Source organism: Rutilus rutilus (assembly GCF_951802725.1).
Source record: "Rutilus rutilus genome assembly, chromosome: 20".
NCBI lineage: Eukaryota > Metazoa > Chordata > Actinopteri > Cypriniformes > Leuciscidae > Rutilus > Rutilus rutilus.
This window is the reverse complement of record NC_140225.1, coordinates 20,562,012-20,584,453: the sequence shown is the minus strand read 5'-3', so window position 1 is coordinate 20,584,453 and position 22,442 is coordinate 20,562,012. Positions and strand designations below refer to the sequence as shown.

The 22,442-nt window shown below is 35.6% G+C and overlaps 2 protein-coding genes across 3 annotated transcripts in view; both read left to right on the top strand.

Annotated features, from left to right (window-relative positions):
• The first annotated feature begins 790 nt into the window (after nucleotides 1-790).
• On the top strand, nucleotides 791-8,168 carry lgmn (legumain). The gene is made up of 14 exons (XM_084391887.1): nucleotides 791-915; nucleotides 1,859-2,014; nucleotides 2,132-2,229; nucleotides 3,483-3,564; nucleotides 3,664-3,746; nucleotides 3,948-4,023; nucleotides 4,499-4,561; nucleotides 4,665-4,731; nucleotides 4,818-4,936; nucleotides 5,111-5,200; nucleotides 5,856-6,065; nucleotides 6,621-6,791; nucleotides 6,869-6,936; nucleotides 7,152-8,168. Exons 2-14 carry the CDS (start codon nucleotides 1,868-1,870, stop codon nucleotides 7,192-7,194), a joined length of 1,317 nt encoding a protein of 438 aa, XP_084248013.1. The 5' UTR covers nucleotides 791-915; nucleotides 1,859-1,867; the 3' UTR covers nucleotides 7,195-8,168.
• Nucleotides 8,169-11,040: 2,872 nt separating this feature from the next.
• LOC311279860 (uncharacterized protein) overlaps nucleotides 11,041-22,442 on the top strand; it is a 29,591-nt gene continuing 18,189 nt past the window's right edge. The window contains exon 1 of one of the 2 annotated variants that reach the window (XM_084391635.1): nucleotides 11,041-11,260. Coding sequence is in view for 1 of the 2 variants with exons in the window: in XM_084391636.1 (XP_084247762.1) it covers nucleotides 13,136-13,145 (10 nt within the window). In the remaining variant the exon portion in view is untranslated. Of the gene's footprint in view, nucleotides 11,261-13,129; nucleotides 13,146-22,442 lie in introns of those variants that run through there. The other variant, XM_084391636.1, reaches the window with a different exon arrangement.

The window sequence follows — 22,442 nt, the reverse complement described above, 5'->3', positions numbered from 1 at the left end:
AAAAAGCACATTTGGTGTCAGAGGTTTTAGTTTCACAGTAATCTGAGTACTTTTGAATGTTTTTTTGTCATCCAAGTCAGTCTATTATAATGAGCAATAATAAGACTTTCTTTGTTGTATTATGATTTAAATTGGAATTCACCTATTCTCTCTCAATACATTGATTTAAAGACTGAGGTGTCACACAAGTAGTAAACTACACTGTAAATTAGAAACTGTAGAAGGGGTTTCCCAAGATAACAGAAAATAGTACTAACAAACAACAAATTATTATTGATATAAAACAGTGAGTATTAGATCTGTTTTGAAACATGGCTGCTTACAGAGACACTTTACTTAAAGGCATACTCTGTTATCTCTCACACAACACACCTGTAAAAACAGGTGAGATCAGCCCAACGATAAAAGAAATGCGTGGGTGCAGTGAAATATCAGTCATATGACAAAAGGATGATCTGATCATGTGCTCACATATATTCTGCCTAGATAATGAAAAAGTAAGAGGGATGTCTTCTGAAGCTTCCTGTAAAATTATGAATAAAAAAAAATTCTAACCAATTATTAAATCCCCTAATAAATGTGAGGCATTTCCCCTTAACGGTTAGACTTTCCCTGTAAGAGCGGGAGACCACTTCAGTGCATCGATCTATTTATATAATATATAAAAGAAACATATATTTTGTTTTGTTTTCAGTCAAACTCACGGCACATGACCGATTAGTCAGGTGGTCAGTTGAGGCTCCGCCCATAGGTCGAAGTTGATTGGATGCAGCGCAGAGCCGTATTGAGCGGATTGGTTAGAGCAACGAGTCCGTTAGCGCTGATTGGCTGCTGCACATGAGTCCCCGTCTCACAGGTTGTAATAAAGCGTCGCGTCGCTCCAGCTCGGCAGCTCGGGCAGCGCTACAGTAGCAGGTAAGCTCACATAAACTACTACTATCTTTATTTTGTATTAACTCTACTCATTTTGTTTGGTTGTGTTTTGTATAATTAACCACCTCAAGGTTAAAAACTCAATTCAGCTAAAAAGAGAATAGTTTATACCGGCCTATGGCCTGCTGTTATTATTGTAGCCCTGATTTCCTTGTTTGTTTATTGGGTGATCACGAGACCACTTGCAAAATCTTGGTTAACACCGTTTACCGCCCAAAGTGCTACAGTCTTTATTACCCCAATTAAATTCGGTATTTGCTACCATTATCATCTAAAAAGAGACATTCAACAAAATGACAGATTAATATTCTGTTTAAGGAGATGTATTAGGGTTTTACAGTAGTAACAATAACTGTTGGAACTATGTTTTTGGCACACATGGGGTATAAAGATAAACATTTGTAAGTGGAATTTTGGAATAAGCTAAAAAAATTTTTTTTTTTTTTTTATAATTTCACCCTATATATATTTTATCTCAGCCTTACTGTAATCCTACAGTAACATCAAGAAAGCACAATGGGTCCGAGTTAAAGCCAACACATAGCTGTACATAGTATTTATATACAGACATATGTACATTGTGTAATGGTGACTAGCATTTAAGATGTTTGTGTCATTTTAGTAAATGGAGCATATGTTGTGTATGTTTCCTTTTAGGGAGAATCACAAATTTACATGTTAAAATGTACATAACTAAAGGCTTGGTATAATTTCATAGTAAATACATAGTGTAAATGGTAAAAATGTTTATGTAAAAGAAAGCATTAATTAATAATTATATTATTAAAATGTCATCATCACATTAAGTATTTTATGTGGTTTTGCAAATACCTTTGCCTTTTTAGGGAAGTTTACAACCTTTAACATTTTAAAAACACGCATGGTCTTTTTTTTCTGGTTTATTTTCCATCTCTGTTGTCTGTAGATTGCAGAGATGATCGCACAGAGAGTGGCAGTTTCAGTTCTCGCCCTGAGCCTGGGGCTGGTAGTGAGTGGTTTCCCTGCCGAGCAGCCAGACAACGGGAAGCACTGGGTCGTCATTGTGGCCGGATCTAATGGCTGGTACAATTATAGACACCAGGTGAGAAAGGAAGTGATCTTTGAGGTGGAGAAAGGACATGTTTTTCCAAATTATTTGTCAGTTGTCTTATCTGAAGTCTGTTTAGATATTCATTTATTCTTTTGTGTGTGTTTATAGGCTGATGTGTGCCATGCATATCAAATTGTCCATAAGAACGGAATTCCCGATGAGCAGATTGTGGTGATGATGTATGATGATCTTGCTCAGAGTTCAGAGTGAGTATGACTTGTATTATGCAGTGGTTCTCAGCCTCCATATGTCCAAAACAATATATTCAAAAAAGTCAGTTTAATCTTGCACAATTATTTTAGTGTTTAGTATACAGTACCTTTAGCATGTTCATTAAAATAAAACTAAATGTAAAGTATTTAAATAAAACTTATTGGGGACCCCTGAGTACCACTGGTATAGTGGTTAAAGATCTGAGCTGGTAACACAAGAGTTATTGGATCGAGGCTAGTTAGTTGATTTATGACTTGGAGTTGATTTGCTCAAAGGTCCGATAGTGATAGAGGAACAAGCACTTCAGATTGTAGAAAATGTGATATATTTGCTATTTCAGATACAACAAAAAAAACTCCTAATCGTCTGCTGGGTAATTTGTCATCGACACCAATATGATCACTTCCCCTAAATCGCTTTGGAAAAGTTGTGTCTTCCAGAAGCAGACCCATATAAATGATTTAGCTCAACCACATGTTCGCACATGTACAAACACACAAACAGAGCTTTGAGTCTGTCCCATTTCAGAAGTCACAAGTATCTAATTTAACCACCAGAAGCTTAAGTCTGCGAAAAGCAAAAATTCATGAATTGTAGCATGTCAGGTTTTTCTGTCATGGCTGTGGTCGTGACTGGCATTAAAGATGTTTGTCATGTTTGTATGCGGTGTGCTCGTTTATTTGTAGGGTGAATCTCACAAATCGCTTTGCATTTAACTCTTAAATCAAAATGTATAGATTTATTTATTTTGCATACACAAAGTAGCCTATATCTAAATAATAACATACTATAATCTCTAAATTTGAAAAAAATTCGCATTTACATTATTGTTGTCGATTGAGGTGAAACATGATGTGTGTTTTGGACAGGTTTCATGAGATTCACCCGGTAAATGCTTTATTTTTTTAATTTTTTTAAATAGATGTGAAATTTTAACCTTTATTTTATTGTTTTATTGAAAGTTGTGCAACTGATATTTATTGCTTTAGTGGCTTTTGATTATGAATTCAAATGTAGGTCAGATGTTCCGCTGAATTGAACGATGAAAGAAAGAAATGTGTTATCTGATCGTTGGCTTAGTCACATGTTTTTGGGTTAATTTTTAAACCTGTTTTGATAAGTGGTGGAGAAAGTTGTTTGTGTCTTTTAATAATTATCGTTTTAGCACCAATTTGTCAGTTTTTGCTCCTTAAAACCAAAAGCCTTTTCAGTACAGAGGTTCATATGCCTGTTTTTGTGTGTCCAGTAACCCAACTCCAGGAGTGATCATAAACAGACCCAATGGATCGGATGTTTACAAAGGAGTGCTGAAGGACTACATTGGTGATGTGAGTCAATACGTGTAATTCTGTCTCTGAGATTTGAAGCGGTAAGCAGTGTGTTTGGCATCCGTTCACTAATATTGTGTGTGTGTGTTTGTGATATAGGATGTGACCCCTCAGAACTTCCTGGCGGTGTTGAAGGGTGATGCTGCTGGTGTGAAGGGAGGATCTGGAAAAGTGCTGAAGAGGCAAGTTTCCTTAAAAACTGTGGTATTTTATTTTTCTGTGTGTCTGTGATACATTTGTATTAAAATGCAAATTAGCCTGTGGCAGCTGTTACTGTCTTACTTAATTTATTGCCCTCAGTTCCTGTAAAATCTAGACTGTTTGTGCATGTTGAGACAGATATGTGTAAAACAGGTCTTGTGATGTTTTTTTCCTCTTGGCAGTGGTCCAAATGATCATGTGTTCGTGTATTTCACCGATCATGGAGCACCAGGTCTGCTGGCCTTCCCTAATGATGATGTAAGCACTTTCTACTTCCTGTGGTCATTTTTAGCTGAATCAGATCCTTTCAGGGCTCTTCTCACACACACTACACAGTTATCTCCAAAGGTCTGAGACCACTTGTGTAAATGCTTCTTTTGTGTATATTTGTCTGATGTCATTACAAATGAAAAAAATAGCTAATTTAAACCAAAACATCCCAAATGATTGGACTTTTTTCAGCCCCCACTGAAGATACTGAAGCAATAGGTCAGCTGACATAGAAAGTTGTCGTATAATGAGTAACGCATTTAACTCGCAGGAAGTTTAGCCATGAGTTCTATCGACAACCTGCTGAAACGACAACTTTTTCAGTAATTGTGCGTGAGCAGCTTGGGAGAGGAGTTATTGCTTAACTTCCTTATGCATGACATGTTTATAAATGAAGGGGGATGGTGTAAATGAATTGCTTTTATATCTAGAAACTTACAGTAAATCATGCCTCTACTTTTAGCTTCATGTAGATGACCTGATGAGTACCATCACGTACATGCACCAAAACAACAAATACAAGAAGGTGAGTGTTACACGTGTTCATTAAACATAAGTTCTGTGAAAACCACATTATTTATTTATTTATTTATTTATTTTAATCTGCAAACCCTTTCTCGCACACATAGATGGTGTTTTATGTTGAGGCCTGTGAATCTGGCTCTATGATGAAGCCTCTGCCTGTTGACATTAATGGTGAGTTTTTTTTTTTTTCCTAACTTCATCACACATGCTGCTTTGTGTAAATAACATAGTATGTATAATCCGGGTGTGTGTCCCAGTCTATGCTACAACCGCTGCCAACTCTGATGAATCCTCATATGCCTGTTACTATGACGAGGCCAGAGACACCTACCTGGGAGACTGGTACAGTGTCAACTGGATGGAAGACTCTGACGTGGTTAGTACACGCATCTGGGACAGAGGTCCAAATTGAAGAAAAATAGAAGAGAAAAGCATTTATTCAGCACGAACAGTCTGATCATAATGAGAGCGGGGCAGCTCACGATAGAATCTGGAATCACGCAGATCGTGGGAAGGTGTTTTAAATGGTGTTGTGTGTTTGTTTCTTTAGGAGGATCTGAGCAAAGAGACTTTGGCCAAGCAGTTTAAGATCGTGAAGGCCAAAACCAACACTAGCCATGTGATGCAGTATGGAAACAAGGTAATGCACTCACAAACACTGCCTATGAAAGACATTCAGTAAAGATTAGGAATGCAAGATAAGGCACACTGTCTATACACTCAATTGAAATGTAAGATTGATTTGCATCAGTGATACAGTGAAAGGCACCATTATCTGTGCTGCAAAGTGATTCATTATTTATTGTCACAGGAACAAATTTAAATGTAATGGCAAAAAAATATGTTACATGAAATTGCATTCTATTTAATGATAACGCATAATCATTAACGGCTGGTAAATTAACAGTTTACTAGTTTCAGCTGTTGCAAAAATGTATTTTAGGACCCTGACTGGAAGGAAGTTAGTGGAAATAAAAAATAAAATAAATGAATAAATAATCATTACCATTTCTGTGCTCATGGCTCATCTGTACGGTCCCTAAACTCTAGCAACTGTGAGTAGCATCCTGAATATAGATTAGTTTATTAACTATATGATGGATATTGATATGCGCTGTTCATTCTTGGTCTAGTGTCTGGCATATATTCTCAGCTAGCTCCAGAAGTTTCCCTTTTAAAGTCGTGTGTACTTTATTGACAAGGAAGTGTCTGATGAAAGCATAAATGGTGTTCTGTGTAGCGTCTGCATGTCAGTACTGGCCAAATGTAACTGTTTTGGTTTGTTTATGTTTTAGACGCTGTCCCACATGAAGGTTTTCGCGTTCCAGGGTAACTCTAAAGGTCTTGATAAGGCAGCCGAGCCGGTTTCGTTGCCTGTGATCAATGAACATGACCTCATGAGCAGCCCTGATGTGCCCCTCGCAATCATGAAGAGAAAACTCACCAAGTCTAATGATGTTGAGACTGTTGTTGGTCTCATGAATGACATCCATGCACATCTACAGGTTTGTAGCACTGCTTTTTACCAATTTTGGGTCAGTAAGATGATTATTATTATTGTTAATAAATGTATTCTTTAACAAGGATACATTAATTTGATAAAAAGTGACGGTAAATGCATTTATATTGTGATTTTTGTGATGTATAACTTTCTATTCAAAGAATTTTGGAAAAAAAAGTATTCCTTTTTACAAAAATATTAAGCAGCACAACTGTTTTCAGTAAGAAGTATAATAGTAATAAATATTTCTTGAGCAGCAAATCAGCATATTAGAATGATTTCTGAGGGATCATGTGACTGAAGACTGGATTAAAGATGCTGAAAATTCAGAATAAATTGCACTTCAAACATATTAAAATAGATTTTTTTTTTTTTTTTTTTAAATCAAATAAATGCGTCCTTGGTGAACAAACTTATTTAAAAAAAATCTTACAGACCCCAAACATTTGAATGATAGTCTATGTGACACTACTTGCTATACTGAAAGTGATGTCAGAGTCATAGATTGCAGTCAAGAGTGTCATATTATAATAGCTTTTGTGCTTGTATGTTTTTGTAGACGCGAGAGCTGCTTGGTAACACTATGCGTAAGATCGTGGAGCATGTGGTCCAGGACAAAGAAGAAATGACCGATTATCTGAATGGACGTGAAGATCTCACACAGTACGAATGTTACAAGACCGCTGTCAAGCACTACAAGAAACACTGCTTCAACTGGCACCAGCAGGAGGTACAAACATTCAGGATTTCTGCATCATTAGTTGTGGTGTACTGTGTGTATGAGACATCTTTTCTCTCTTTTTGCAGTATGAATACGCTCTGAGACACCTGTATGCTTTAGTGAACCTGTGTGAGGGAGGATACCAGACCCAGAGGTAAAAACACCTGTTTTATCACTTTTACTTATCCCTAGACTATGATGTCTAAAATTCATAAACAATAAAGCATTAAAGTGCTTGTGAAATGTTTCCATAATAAACAGCTCCCTCTGCCTGCGCCAGCGAGTTATGTAGAGATTTGTTGTGGGATGTGAGAGAAAGAGCTCATTGGGTTTATTTTATTTTTGATTTAAATCTCTTCCTTCTCGCAGAATCACGGCAGCCATGGATGACGTGTGTTACTTCAGACAGTAGAAATGTGAGCATGAGCCAAAGAGGATTTTTATTGGACGAACTACACTTTGCACAAGAATGTGACTGTGGAAGAAATCTGTATCATCACACACAGCTTTGATTTTTGATCTTTTTGAAAATGTTTCTTTTAATGAGGGTTTGCACTTTTAAAAAAAAATTTGATGTGATGTTTTACTGATCTTTATTTTGTTTTAAAGAAAGAAATATGCTTTAAGAGAATGCCCAGCGATTCCTGACAAACACTTTAGGCTGTTAACATTTTATATATCGTGTGTATTTTTATTTGTCAGATGCCTCATCAATGAGAATGACAATGACTTTTGAAATTAAAGCAGGTTTTTGGCATCTCAGTTATGTTCACCATAATTAAGTATAGCTTGGAAACCAAACATTTAAATGTCCAGTTAGAGAATGTTGAGTAGATGCATTCAAACAATTTATAAAAAAAAAAAAAACACTAGCTAGACACATTTAGCTACATATTGCACTAAGAATTTTTTTTTTAAGCTGGTGTTCATCACCTTGTTGACTGAGCCATGAATATACCCAATTTCTCTCCAGTAGTGAATCATAGAAGTTCTTGTTTGGATATTGACTAAATGTATACCTATCAAACTGAAAGTGAAAACAAACTTAACTACCTGAAGTCTGTGGTCATACTTAAGAAGTGTCTTAAATAACCAAGAAGCGCTGCACTTTGAGCAGTTAATGAGCTGCAGTGTTTAGTGTAATGGTCGAAGTGTCAGGCTGTGCTATTATGTCAAGTGCCCTTTGTTTAGGGCAAATTGAGGCCTCAAACCACTGAACTAAAGGGAGGTGTTAATGTTTGCTGGAGATTGAGCTCTATAGGAGAAGTGAGTTTACACTGACAACATGGGCTAAACGATACACTGAACTACTGTCAGTCCTCTTTTCAATGTATAATCTGTTAAGCAGTGATTGATTATAAAATAATAAACCTGAATTGAGTGAAATTTGTTGAATGCAATCTTTTTTTTTAAATTATTTTAGTCCAAGTTTCTCTTGACAAATGAATAGATGTTACTAGATGGAATATTTTGATTTCATTGGTTCTTGTATCATATACTGTAGCAACAAAAATAAACTCGGATGTGAGGAACATTTGCAAATAAATATATAACAAATACTATAAAATATTTAATTTATTTTAAATAATTTATCTTTTGTTTAATTCATTTATTTATATATAAAAACAAAGATAAGCTCAGTAGTGGGGAACTTTTGCACATAAAATCAAATGTATTTAATCTAGTTTATTTTACAAAAAGGAAAGAACTTCACAGCAGGTCTGGTTTTTTTTTTTTTTTTAGATAAGGCAAAATTTGGGCTGCCATTTTGTCCAATTCAGCTCCGATGCTTTTCTCTCCTGTTCCTCGTGTTTTTGCTGTAAAGCTGTGATCAATAACATTTACTGGTAAAGTAAAGAAAATGTTTGCAGTTCTTCTGCATATCCTTTGTTATCTCAAAAAACAAACCTTCAAATTCGACTGAAGGCTGCACTCTTTTTACATAATACACATCATTTCACAGACAAGACTTGAGCCTCGTCTAGCCTTGCACTGACATATCTTAAAATATATCAGCGTCATTGTTTATCTAAAGATGCACATGCATGTTTTTTTTTTTTTCTAAGACACTTAAAAAAACAGTTAAATGCCCTAATTGAACTAAGACCTAATCCTGGCTGAATCTAAGCCCTGTCTTTGAAACCAGGCTTTAATGTTTGATTTTTCATTGTATCCGTCGTCTGGTAATTAAGAACATAAGAATGATATATATGAGATCATAATGAAACATTTTAATAAAATGTTTAGCTTGTACACCTTCTCTGACAAGAGAGAAAAATGTGAAACGCGTTGAGAAAAAGGTGTTCCAAAGGTGTGAACGGCACTTAATGTTCTTGAGGTCCATTTTAGCCAATCTTGTAAAAACATCTGATCTAGATATTCCCATCCAAAACCAGAAAGTGATGCCTCAAGAAAGAACAAAGTAAAATTCAGCCCCTACAAAGTCTCACAAAAAAGCAGCATGTTTCATAAGCCAGGAAACTTGACTCACAGCGGTTTCTACAAGATCACAATGTTCATCATGCTGGGATTGTGTTTGTACATGAACGTGATTGTGGTGGGAATGACGACATGTTCTTTGATGATGTTGTGGTAATGCCAATAGCAGATTGACTTACTAAATCTGTATTGTCTACATACTCACACACCTAAAAACAACAGAATGTAAGTGAAAATTAGACCTATAATTGCTGATGAAAGACACTAATATACAATATAATATCTTTTCATATTATATTGAGTATACAGTTGACACCTAATGGTTTGAGAGTCAGGTTTGTGGGTTTAAATTCTCAATACCCTTAGGAAATGACTGCGGTTGAGGAAGGCACCTAACCCCCAATCACTCCCCAGGCGCCACAGCAAAATGGCTGCCCACTGCTCCGGGTGTGTGTGACAGCGGTTTGCAGTGTGTGTGTGTGTGTGTGTGTTCACTACTCACTACTCCTAATGTGTGGGCACTAACTCGGATGTGTTAAATGCAAAGGACAAAGTATAGGTTACCATACTCTGCCTTCACTTCACGTCACTTTTTAAAGGGATAGTTCACTTTAAAATGAAAATTCTGTCATCATATACTCACCCTCATGTTGTTTCAATCCTTTATGAATTTCTTTCTTCTGCTGAACAGAAAGGAAGATATTTAGAAGAATATCAGTAACCAGACAGTTTCTGGTCCCATTGACTTCCATAGTATATTTTGTTTCCTACTATGGAAGTCAATGGGACCAGAAACTGTCTGGTTACTGATATTCTTCTAAATATCTTTCTTTCTGTTCAGCAGAAGAAAGAAAGGATTGAAACAACATGAGGGTAAGTATATGATGACAGAATTTTCATTTTAAAGTGATCTATCCCTTTAAATGCACCGTAGGCCTGCTAGTAAAGTTATTTTTATTTATTTAATTAATCAATTTAAATTTAATTGAAATTTGATTTAATTCATAAAATTGTGTCCTGGATGACTAAGCACCTCCATAGCAAAACATCCTGCAAGTCATTAATGACATATAAATCAGTCACACAGCCTTTAATCAGTGTGTTACCTAATCATGTCTCGAGGATGTGTGAGTATGGCAAGCTGTTTAGCATTAAATACCCATGGCTGTACTAATCATAATTTAGTTTTGACTAGTCAAGATTCCAATTCCAGATATCTTAATTCCAATTTTGACTCGTAATTGGAATTAAGATATCTACAATGCTATTTTGACTAGTTAGCCTATATTCTTCCATTGACTTCCATTGGAAAATATTTCTGGATATCTTAAAAAGAGTTTTGACTAGTAGAAATTGTAATTAAAGATATCACTAATTGATTTTGTGTTAGGCATAATTCTAATTAGAGATATCTCAAATTACAATTTTACTAGTGATAATTAAATAGAGCTATCTCTAAATACAGTTGCGTATGTGTGAGCGATATCTATGACCTCATTACAGATATCTTCAATGGAATTTTGACTAGTCATAAAGTATTTCGAGATATCTTGAATCAGATTTCTTACTAGTGCAATTATAATTGCAGATATCTCTAATTATTATTCTGACTAGTCAAATTAGAATTATGACTCGTCGAAATACTATTGTAACTATCCCAAATATATTTATGGACCGTCAAAACATAGTTTTATATGCCTATACGGCTTGCCATAGTGTAAGTGTCTGTTCATCCTGTGGCCGCGGGGTGGCGGCCCTGAGCGCTCAAGGACCTGACAGAGATTGGAAACTCCCTTAAAATTCTCACCTGAAGCCTCTTGAGGATTCAGCAGAGAGGAGTATCTGAAAGCAGAGGAGAGCACAGTCTGCATGGACTATTCATGACTGATTGCTCTCTAAAGAACAAGAGTTTCTTTAAAAAAACTGGAATAATGTGGAAATGCCTCACCTGAACCTTCCAGACCAGATTCACATGGACTGTCCGATGTAAAGGATTTTACAGCGCCGAACAAGGAAACTGAGGGATCCAGAAGTTACAGGTAACAGCCCTACCCAGTCTGCCAATAGACTTCAAATCTTGTGTAATTAGTATAACGCAAACTCACGACTGAAGTTAGAACTTTATTAACTTGTAGTTAGCGCCAGTGTGTTTAATCATTAAAAGTTTGTGCTCCCTGGTATGTTGTAGTATATGTGTGTTTTACTTTCAGCTGTATGTGTGGCTTGCTCTTTCTTTCACTTTTTTGAGCAAGTTCTAATTTCTCTGACCCCATATATTCCTAAATCTATATTTAAGTCAGTGACGTTTTGAGAGGATCTATTTAAAAGTTACATAAAAGCAATTCACACAGACAATGAATTGCAGATCATTACTGAATTAAATTCCGTTTTGATATTTTTGTGGGACTTAAAGTAAAAAATGTCTAGGTGTAACTTTTGGGAGATTGTAAAAACAAAGACAAAAGCAAAAGGGGGGAGGTGGTAATAAAAATGCCGAAAATCTTGAAAAATTAAATGTAGGTGTAAAAGTAGTTTGCCATGATCATTCATTTTTTTATTTCCTTAAGAAAAAAAAAAAAAAGAAAAAGAAAAAACCTAAAATATTATTAATATTTTAAAACTTTTGTATATCAAATCAATGTCAGTGTGGTGCAACCAGTGTGCAGAAAGCCAGTTGTTGTCATGTGACAACCATAAACAGGAAATTATATCATGGAGAGGACCCCTGTGGACCCTCATGACTGTCAATATGTCAGTAAGGTTTAATATATATATATATTATATGTAGTTATATATATATATATATATATATATATATATATATATATATATATATATATATGTATATGTATATGTATGTATATATATATATATATATATGTATATGTATGTATATATATATATATATATATATATATATATATATATATATTATATGTAGTTATATATATATATATATATATATCGTTTATATATATATTAGTGCTGGGCAACAATTAATCGCATCCAAAATAAAAGTTTGTGTTTACATAATATATGTTTACATAATATATGTTTGTGTACTGTGTATAATTATTTTGTACATATGAATACACACATATGCATAGATATTTAAGAAATATTTGCGCATATATATTGTATATACATTTATACATAATTTATATTATATATACATATACATATTTTATATATAAATAGAAATATTTTTTATTAAATATATACATGCATGTGTGTGTATTTATATATTCAAAATAATTATATATTCACATATATTATGCAAACATAAACCTTTATTTTGGATGCGATTAATCGTGATTAATCGTTGCCAGCACTAAACTATATATATGAAGAGTTCAGATGCAAAAGCCTCTAAGTGCCATCTGAAATTTTCTTCTAGAATGATCATTTTTATCAAGCTCGTATATATTAAGTTCAGTAATTTCACTTAAATGACAATTAATAGGTCATTTTCATTGGCTTTTAAGTGAAATTACTGACCTTAAATATACGAGCTTGATAAAAATGATAATTTTAGAAGAAAATTTCAGATGGCACTTAGAGGCTTTTGCATCTGAACTCTTCATATATATATAACGTGCAAAAAGGCTAAGGTTAGATAAGGTCAAATAAAGTAAACCTATGAAACCTTAATGATAGTTATGGTTATATTTTTATTTGTAAACATAACTATCATTATAAAACTATCAATTTATATCACTATAAATCATTAAATTCTAAACTCTGGAAAATCTGTAGCAGTTCTGGGGATGTGTTTTTCAGCGGCATGACAGTTTCTTTTATACACATGTGTAGCTCAAAGACCTTGAGCGGGTTTGCACATTAACCTGAAACAGATAGGAGACCTGCAGGGTTTGGAGGCGGAGGTGGAGTGAGACAGAGGGACTCCTGCTCTAATGTTCTCAGGTAGTACGTTGTCGATCATGGGTGACCTGTGGGAGAGTGAGAGAGAAAGAAAGGTGATTGTAGGTATTGTTGATTTTGGGTGTGTCCCTGTACCCGTCAGGCTGCCATGCTGGGGCTTGTTTCTGTAGAGATTCCAGATCAGTTGCGTAAGTGTGTGCAGAAGCAGGAGGTGTGTGTGTGTGTGTGTGTTCTCTGCCCAACTGTAGGAAATTAAGTTACTGACTGATTTAATAGAGAGCCTCTTTAGTTTTGCTTTTGCATGATCTGAATCCATCACACTTGCACACATCTGAACAGCCACGTGGTGTGGTCAAAGCCAGCTGTCATGGTGATGAGTTGTGTATGAAATGTGTGAGGATGACTGCCAATGCTACTCTGAGGGGTAGGGACAAGAATATTTACATATATGTCTTTGACAGGCCCATTGAAGACCCATCATATCACAGTTTTAGTCTATGTCTGTTGTGTTTGGGCCATACTAGTGTGTTTTTGAAAATTGACAAAATTCACTTTTAGCTGATAAATGCATTAAAATGTGCTAAATTTATGTTATAGATCTTATTGTGAACCATTCATCCATGCACTTGCTTAATTAAAAAAAAATCTTTTGACCTTGTAATGTTTAATCAAAATTTCATAACTGGATCTTCCAGTGAAAACGACAGACTTCTCTCTGATGACATATGTAGGACTTGTCCAATCATATAGTCTGCTTAAACCCCGTCACATCTCAAAATCCAATCAAAACCGACGCATAACAAGTCTCCGCCCTACTTTTTTTTTTTTTTCTATTTCAATAATCTGTTACTCTCTGGTGTACGTCACAATTCAGAAGACAAGATTTGTCGCTACTTCCATTTCATTGTGATTTAAAAAAATAATAATCTGCCTGTCAATCATTTTGCATGTATGGGTTTACTGATGTTGTTTTTGGAGGGGGTGAGGTTTTGAGGGTGTGTGGTTGAATTTAGCAAAACTGTGGAAATCTCTTACGGCACCTTTAATGCAAAGTCGAGAGAGAAAGGTCTATTTGAGGTAATGTTGTTGATGATAGTTTTCCCACGCTAGTTTTCAAATGTTGCTTTATTCAGGGGAAATTAAAACTGGTTTTCTTTGGCAGCTGATGCGAGGTTAAAGTGGCTGACAATTGGCTGGTTTTGCTCCGGGGCATCATTCAGTGGTTGTAAATTAACCCTCAGTAAACCTTCAAAAACCTTTTAGGTTTGATCACTGATAGCTTCATCAGCAGCTGAGAGATTTGATCACATTGATGCGTGTGTTTGTAGAAGATTGTATTAGTACGGAGGATAAGTAGTTTTAATCTAAAACTTTTGATGAAACAGGCTGATCGGGCTCTTATTCATTATATAATCAGCCCTGGGACCTGCAGGACTAAGTGTGAGACACTCCCAATTAGTGTATGAGGATAGTTTAATGAGACTTAAGGAAAGTAAAATTGTTTGGGTTATATCAGCATGAGACAGCTCTGGAATTTTGAAGATGATACAGTGAGACAGTCCTGGATTTGATGAAAATTAGGGATCTACCGAAAATTTTCGACTAATTTCAGTTTCAGGTCGAAATTGTTTTGGTGTGCCGAAATCAGTGCCCGAAGCAGACGTTTAATTAGTGCTTCTCTGATGGCACGTTTGACTGCGCTCAGCGTCTATTTCGAGCACACAACGTGGATAAGCTACAACAGTTAAACATGTTAGCTGTGTGAACACTAGCTCTGAGTCTGGATTGGCATTTACAGTGGGATGATACAGTGAGACAGTTCTGGATTTCAAGAAGATGTTACAGTGAGACAGTTCTGGATTTCATGAAGATGATACAGTGAGATGATACAGTGAGACAGTTCTGGATTTCATGAAGATGATACAGTGAGAGATGATACAGTGAGACAGTTCTGGATTTCATGAAGATGATACTGTGAGACAGTTCTGGATTTTATGAAGATACAATGAGACCGTTCTGGATTTTATGAAGATGATACAGTGAGACTGTTCTGGATTTCATGAAGATGGTACAGTGAGACAGTTCTGGATTTCATGAAGATGGTACAGTGAGACAGTTCTGGATTTCATGAAGATGATACAGTGAGATGATACAGTGAGACAGTTCTGGATTTCATGAAGATACAATGAGACCGTTCTGAATTTTATGAAGATGATACTGTGAGACAGTTCTGGATTTTATGAAGATGATACTGTGAGACAGGTCTGGATTTTATGAAGATACAATGAGACCGTTCTGGATTTCATGAAGATGATACTGTGAGACAGTTCTGGATTTTATGAAGATGATACTGTGAGACAGGTCTGGATTTTATGAAGATACAATGAGACCGTTCTGGATTTCATGAAGATGATACTGTGAGACAGTTCTGGATTTTATGAAGATGATACTGTGAGACAGGTCTGGATTTTATGAAGATACAATGAGACCGTTCTGGATTTCATGAAGATGATACTGTGAGACAGTTCTGGATTTTATGAAGACACAATGAGACCGTTCTAGATTTCATGAAGATGATATAGTGAGACAGTTCTGGATTTCATGAAGATGATACAGTGAGACAGTTCTGGATTTCATGAAGATGATACAGTGAGACAGTTCTGGATTTTTTGAAGATGATACATTCAAACAGTTCTAGATATCATGAAGATGATACAGTGAGGCAGTTCTTGATTATATGAAGATTGTTCAGTGAGACAATTATGTATTTTGTGAAGATGACACATTGAAACAGTTCTGATTTATTGGAAGATTATACAGTGAGACAGTTCTGAATTTTATGAAGATGATACAGTGAGACAGTTTCAGATTATTTAACGATGATACAGTTAAACAGTACTGGACAGTTTGTGTTGAGACTCAAGCAGCTCCATTAAAACCTAAACATTAGCAATCTAATGGAAGGACGGCTGAGGGAAAACAGGATGAGAGAAAGAAGACAATGATGGAAGAAGAGGAGGAACCCACAGGAATTATACAATTATCAGTCGTTTAGGAATGTTACTCCTGCTCTCAACAAGCTGCTGCAAAGCCCCAGAACCCCCCCCCCCCCCCCACACACACACACTCAACACTAAACAATAGCACAGATCGCATCAAAATGTCAGAGTGTGTATTTTTGTGAGGATGAAATCAGACTGAAATCTGATACGAATGTCAGCACACACCTCTAAAGTTTGGAAGTTAAATAGTGATTGTATTTCATCATCATAAAAAATACACTTCTCTCCATTGGATTTATTTCACGTCACACGGATATCTGATATAAAAACAGACCTCGGGTGGTCTTCTCAGATTCATGTGTTTTGTGTCATTCAGTGTTGTTGGGTGTTATTGTGTTAATGTACTGTTACTGTAATGGTAGCTGTGAGGAAAGACAGACACTCCCATAAGGACATAATGTGCAGTTAGCATGACAGCTATCAGCGCTTTCCTTCACTGTTCCCTAGCAGCACTGCAATGACCCCAGCACTTCCCCTCTGCACTTACGGAGGAATTCAGTTCCTTAACCCTACATTTCTTCGGTTTGGGGCTTAGAAAAAAAAAGACATTTCCAAAGTGCTCTCACAGTCTGTGTTTGAGAGACAGAAGTGCTCATGTCTCTGACTCTGCACGTAGTTGTGCACGTAATGTCTTATGTGTAACCAATTCAAGATGTATTGTTCATGAATCATGAGTGAATGTCTCATTTCTTTGAGTGCAAAGCCCCTGTGCACGATGTGTACGTGTGTAAGAATATCAGTGTGTTCCATCCACCTGGTGAGCACCGTGTCATGAAAAACTAGTAGAATCAAACTGCAAATAAGGCAAGCATGGTTCAATCCTGCATGCGTGTGTGTGTGTTTATGTGACCACAGTTTCCTGGCTAACACACCTCAGGCATTTTATCTTCTAGATTTACCTCCATTTCCTGTAACCCACAGGAACACACACACCCTCTCCTTCTTATCATCTCTGCTGTAGTGTGTGCAGGTGTGCTAAGCCAGGTTTCTATATCTTGAACACACCTCACACACTTAGAGAGTGTAGCCATGTTTGGAATAGCATGCTATCCCACTATTCCTGCTGATTATAGTATAGACTGTCTGTCTGTCACACTGATAATAATAATAGATGTTTCTTGAGCAACAAATCAGCATATTAAAATGATTCCTGAAGGATCATGTTACACTGAAGACTGGACTAATGATGCTTTGCCATCACAGGAATAAGTTACATTTTAAAATAATGGAAAACATTTTTTAATATTATTGCTGTTTTACTGTATTTTTGATCAAATAAATGCAGCCCTGGTGAGCAGAAGAGACTTTTCATTTTAAAAATGTCCAACTCAACCCAAACTTTTGAACGGTAGTGTATGTATAGTTAGCAAATTTTACATATGCAAACATTTGTGTTTACAATGTGCAACATTTTTTCCACAAATGTTTCAACATTAGTATGCTAGCCTATATTGTTGTCACATGACTTCAGTAAGTGTACAGTTTATTTTGTAAATTACTATTTTTAGCCCAATTTTATGTCAAAATGTAAGCCTACTAATGAGTCAAGAAAGAGATGTTAAAAGTCACATCTGTTATTATTTTTGATTAACCCTTCACACTGGAAATGAAAGTCGAATCGTTCCATTGAATTGTGAGATTCATCTTGCAGATCTATCCAATTATGCAGTGCGCTCATCTTTCCATTTCCAGTGTGACACAGACAGTAAACAGTTATCTTTTAATTCATTTGCCTTGACTTATTTGTTTTGACTGAGTTGAATTGGATTAAAACTGCAAAACAACAGTCTGAAATTATGATAATAACTTGTACCTAATGATGTCATGTGAGAAAGATAATAACATACAAGCATACTACTGCTTGAAATGTTTTTCTCTGCATAATGTGCACTTTCACATACCTTTTATGCAGCATACAGAAAGCAGTTGTCAGTTTTTTGGGGAATACCACAAAAAACGGTTGTTTTGAGTGCACCATTTGAATCCACCCTAAAACTGTTGAATCACATGACACATAGACACGCCTGTCGGAATAGCAGTGCATTTTTCTCAGGGCTGTGAGAGTTTCTGTATGGGAGTGTGTGCAGTAATTGTCTGCAAGCGCGCTTTGTGAATGTGTGTATTAAACCATGGGTAGATCATCCAAACAAAACATACCTGTGATGTCATGCAAATGAGTTCCTAACATGTATATTTTAATAACTAATATTATGTAACCAAATGCAAATGAATCATGTGCAGCTTGCTGAGAACATGTGAGTCAGTGTTTCTAACTCTGATCCTGGATCAAACTGATGTGATTACGGTGAGGAGTGGATAAACTTCGTGGCACTGCTGCATGCAGGTTCTGCTGTTTGTTTTTGTGCATTTCCATGGTGATGGACTGAGTCAGAAAGCTGCACTCTGATTGGTCCATTGATCTGCTAAACAGAGCTCTGCTGCCACGTGAGGATGTCTTGCTCTCTGTTTCGCTCACACACGTGAAATCGGCTCCAGTTTCCTCATTTTTTACACTGTGTTAGTGTGTCTATGTACAAATTATTATTTTTTTTTTTTGTTGCTTTTTTCCAATATCCATGTCGCTCTAGCTCGCTCTCTTTGAATGAGCTGTTTATGTTAAACAGCATAATTTTCATGTTGCTGTTTACTTTATGCCTTGTGCATTCATGTGAAGTTCTGTTCTTTGTGTGACTATTTGTGCGTCTATTAATTGAGTAAAATGACCTCCTTGAGTAAATACATCTGCTGGGTGTGTTTATTCAAGATATAATGCCTTGTTTAAAAGTTGTACACATCATGAATGTGTGCTTGTGTGTGCTGTGTAAGGGTGTGTGTCAGTATCTGTGTGTGTAAGGGTGGAGCTGGTGACTAGGTGTTCAGGAATGAGACTCAATCTCAATTTTGGTGTGCGATGCACATCATTAGGACCCTGATATACAAGGACCACCTAATTCCACAACAGTTTCATTCCAAACTGAGGACAGAATTCCACTTCTTTTCTTTTGTGTTCTTTTTTGAGGGGAAGTATCAGTCCCAGTTCAATTGGTTCCCTAAGCAAGATATGTTCAAAAGGAGTTGCTCGTGCTCTCTAAAGACTGGTGGATTTCTGATTGGCTGTTAACGCTTTTATCCTTCCTCAAATGGAAAAAAAATCATTCTAAAAAAGTGATTCCAATGATTTCGTTCTGTGGCGTTGTTAATGATAAAACGCTATGAAAATTTCAAATCATGAATCACAATTATAGTGACCAAAATGATCATGGTTATCATTATTATTGCAGTATTGTGAAATGTGCTGGAAATGTTCAAAAAGTACTCATACCCAGGGCTTAATTTGAGCCGGAACACGCCGGAACATGTTCCGTCACCTCCGACGTTGGATCCGGAACCTTTTTTATTGGATCCGGCACCTCCTGTGTCACTATGGAAAATTAATTGCCTAAATAAAAAAAAAAAAAAAATTTGCCTACTGTTTGTGTAGTGTTCAATGTTGTTATTTGTCTGGTTAGTCTTTATTCCCCATTGAAGTTCTACAAAAATCTTGTGTTTTGAGATTGCTGTTACTGTTAGCCTCGATGTCAAAAATGACGTCAAATGTCGATGAAATGTCAAAAAGACAGCAAAGTTTGCTTAACTTTTTCAAATACGTCAGATCCCAAACAAGCAAAAATCGTTTCTGCTGATCAAGAATGTGGAAACGGTGGACACAGCAGTAGCCTAGTGTCGACATAATATCTCGTTATTTCGACATAATAAGGGGACATTCTCTGCATTAAGCCACATTAAGCGTTCTTATAATGGTTTTCTATGGGAGGAAATGCTTAACGTGTAATTGCGTTCATATTCTGGGCTCATCTGATTTTTTGTACATAGCATAGCCTACTTTATGATTTTAGTATCATATTAATGATTAATAAATGTACGCACAATTATCCGTGAACTTGATTTGAACAAATGCCTTTCAACTTGTGTGTGCAAAATTCAGAATTAAATATTTTTTTAAATATTATAATGTTATTTTTTTTTCCATTTATGTTGATTTATGAAAAGTGAACAGCATGAGATAGGATGCGCAATATGAAACGAGTGGGTCAGACATGATTTTGACCACTTCATTAATTTTTGTTTTGTAGAAAGCGTTTCTTTAAAGTGAATTTCGTTTTGTATAAATTGTATCTTAATTTTAATAAATTTTTCATCAACCAATTGCCTGGATTTAGCTAATGAATAAGAAGCAAATATAACAGACAATAATCATTGAGGCGCCCGCGCGATCACTTGCATTGCACGTTAACTGGAGCGCATCTCATCCTAACTTAACGAAACTCAGTGTATGCCTCACACAGGCATGATAAATACATCAAATACACAAAGCTTGAAATGTCTTTAAACGAAATAATTTAAAACGAAAAGGAAAAAGGCTACTCTCTGATTATGTAATCCATTATGTGCATAATTTCTCTCTAGGCGCGTAACGCGCGTTCACTATATGGCGATCGTCAACTTCATCTTTGCAGCTGACACTGTCAGAAAACACTAGTTTATTAATAAAAAGGAATACACGTGTCACCGGATTTACAAACGCACATCTTGCTTGTTGCATGCACACATATTATGTCGAAATAACGAGATATTATGTTGAAATAACATTATCATTAATAATAGCCTACATCTTTTAGAATATTTGATTTAATGCTGAATGTTGCGCTTGTTCAATTTAATACAATTAAAACTTTAATTGTGATCATTAAAATAATTGAATATTAAATATTTAGTGGCCAAGTTTTGCGCAGCTCCCCCCGTAAATGATCTAGCACCCCCTCAGCACATGCGTTAAAAATTCTCTGGAGCCGCCCCTGCAAAGAAGCTATAGGCAGTGTACGTTTTTTTTTTTTTTTTTTTTTTTTTTTTTTTTGTTCCGTTACCTCCAACCCCAGTTTTGAGTCGCCGGATCCACCCCCCCTCTGCGCTCCGGGACCTCCCACTTTACAAATTAAGCACTGCTCATACCCACACTGAAATAATTTCACCAAGTTTTATGTCAAAACTAAAATTATTCAAATTAATTTTAAATTTAAATAAATTGAATTAAAAATAAACATAAACAAACCTATTAAAATAATAACATTACAAAAGATGGCCTGATTTTAAACTAACAAAAATGTATACAACAAAACATGGTTACATGTGCTACATGTTCAAATAAAGTTTAATAAAATGATAAACCTCTCATAAATCAAAATGATAGCTATTTTATCTGCTCAATGTAGGGCTGTTTGATTATGGCAAAAATCCTAATCACTATTATTTTGGTCAATATTGAAATCACGATTATTTAACACTATTATTTGTGGGTAATATGTGACCCTGGATCACAAAACCAGTCATAAGTAGCGCGGGTATATTTGTGGCAATAGCCAACAATACATTGTATGGGTCAAAATTATCGATTTTTCTTTTATGCCAAAAATCATTAGGCTATTAAGTAAAGATCAAGTTCCATGAAGATATTTTGTAAATGTATTACTGTAAATATATAAATCATTTATTTTTGTGAGTGAATGCAGCATAATCGCAAACATAAATGGACAACTTGAAAGGTGATTTTCTCAATATTTTGATTTTTTTTTGCACCCTCAGATTCCAGATTTTCTAATAGTTGTATCTCGGCCAAATATTGTCCTGTCCTAACAAACCATACATCAATGGAAAGCTTATTTATTCAACTTCCAGATGATGCACACATCTCAATTTAAAAAAATTCACCCATGTGACTGGTTTTGTGGTCCAGGGTCACATAAGTCTTATTTCATGATATGAGAAATTTTAAATGTCAGTGAAATTTCACTAGGCCTACTTCAGCAAAAACTAATGCTAGGTTAATTAATGTAAGTAAAAAGTCCTTAAAACAGCTACAGAGTAAACAGTCAGCAATACAATAAGAACAAAGAAACTAATTACAAACCTAATTTAGTGAGCTTAAACCCGTCCCTTTCTTACAATCGACTGCAAGATTGCATTCATTTTTGAATGCAATGACCACATCACAAATCCAATCAACAGCTGATTAATACACAGTTTTTCTTTTTTGATAATCAGTTTCACTCTGTCACAGTATGGAAGAAAAGGTTTGTCGCCATTTCCGTTTCATCACAAGTTTAAGTTTAAACGATTTTTTGAAGTTGGCTCAAAAATCTGAGAGGTCATGTCACTGCATCATATAAATGGAAATATCACTTCTGTAATATATGTCATATAAGGTGATTCCTCAGATCTG

Coding starts and splice junctions, on each gene's coding strand:
- lgmn (XM_084391887.1), top strand. CDS start 1,868: ATGATCGCACAGAGAGTGGCAGTTTCAGTTCTCGCCCTGAGCCTGGGG. Junction 2,230..3,482: donor GATCTTGCTCAGAGTTCAGA/GTGAGTATGACT, acceptor TTGTGTGTCCAG/TAACCCAACTCCAGGAGTGA. Junction 5,201..5,855: donor TGATGCAGTATGGAAACAAG/GTAATGCACTCA, acceptor TTTATGTTTTAG/ACGCTGTCCCACATGAAGGT.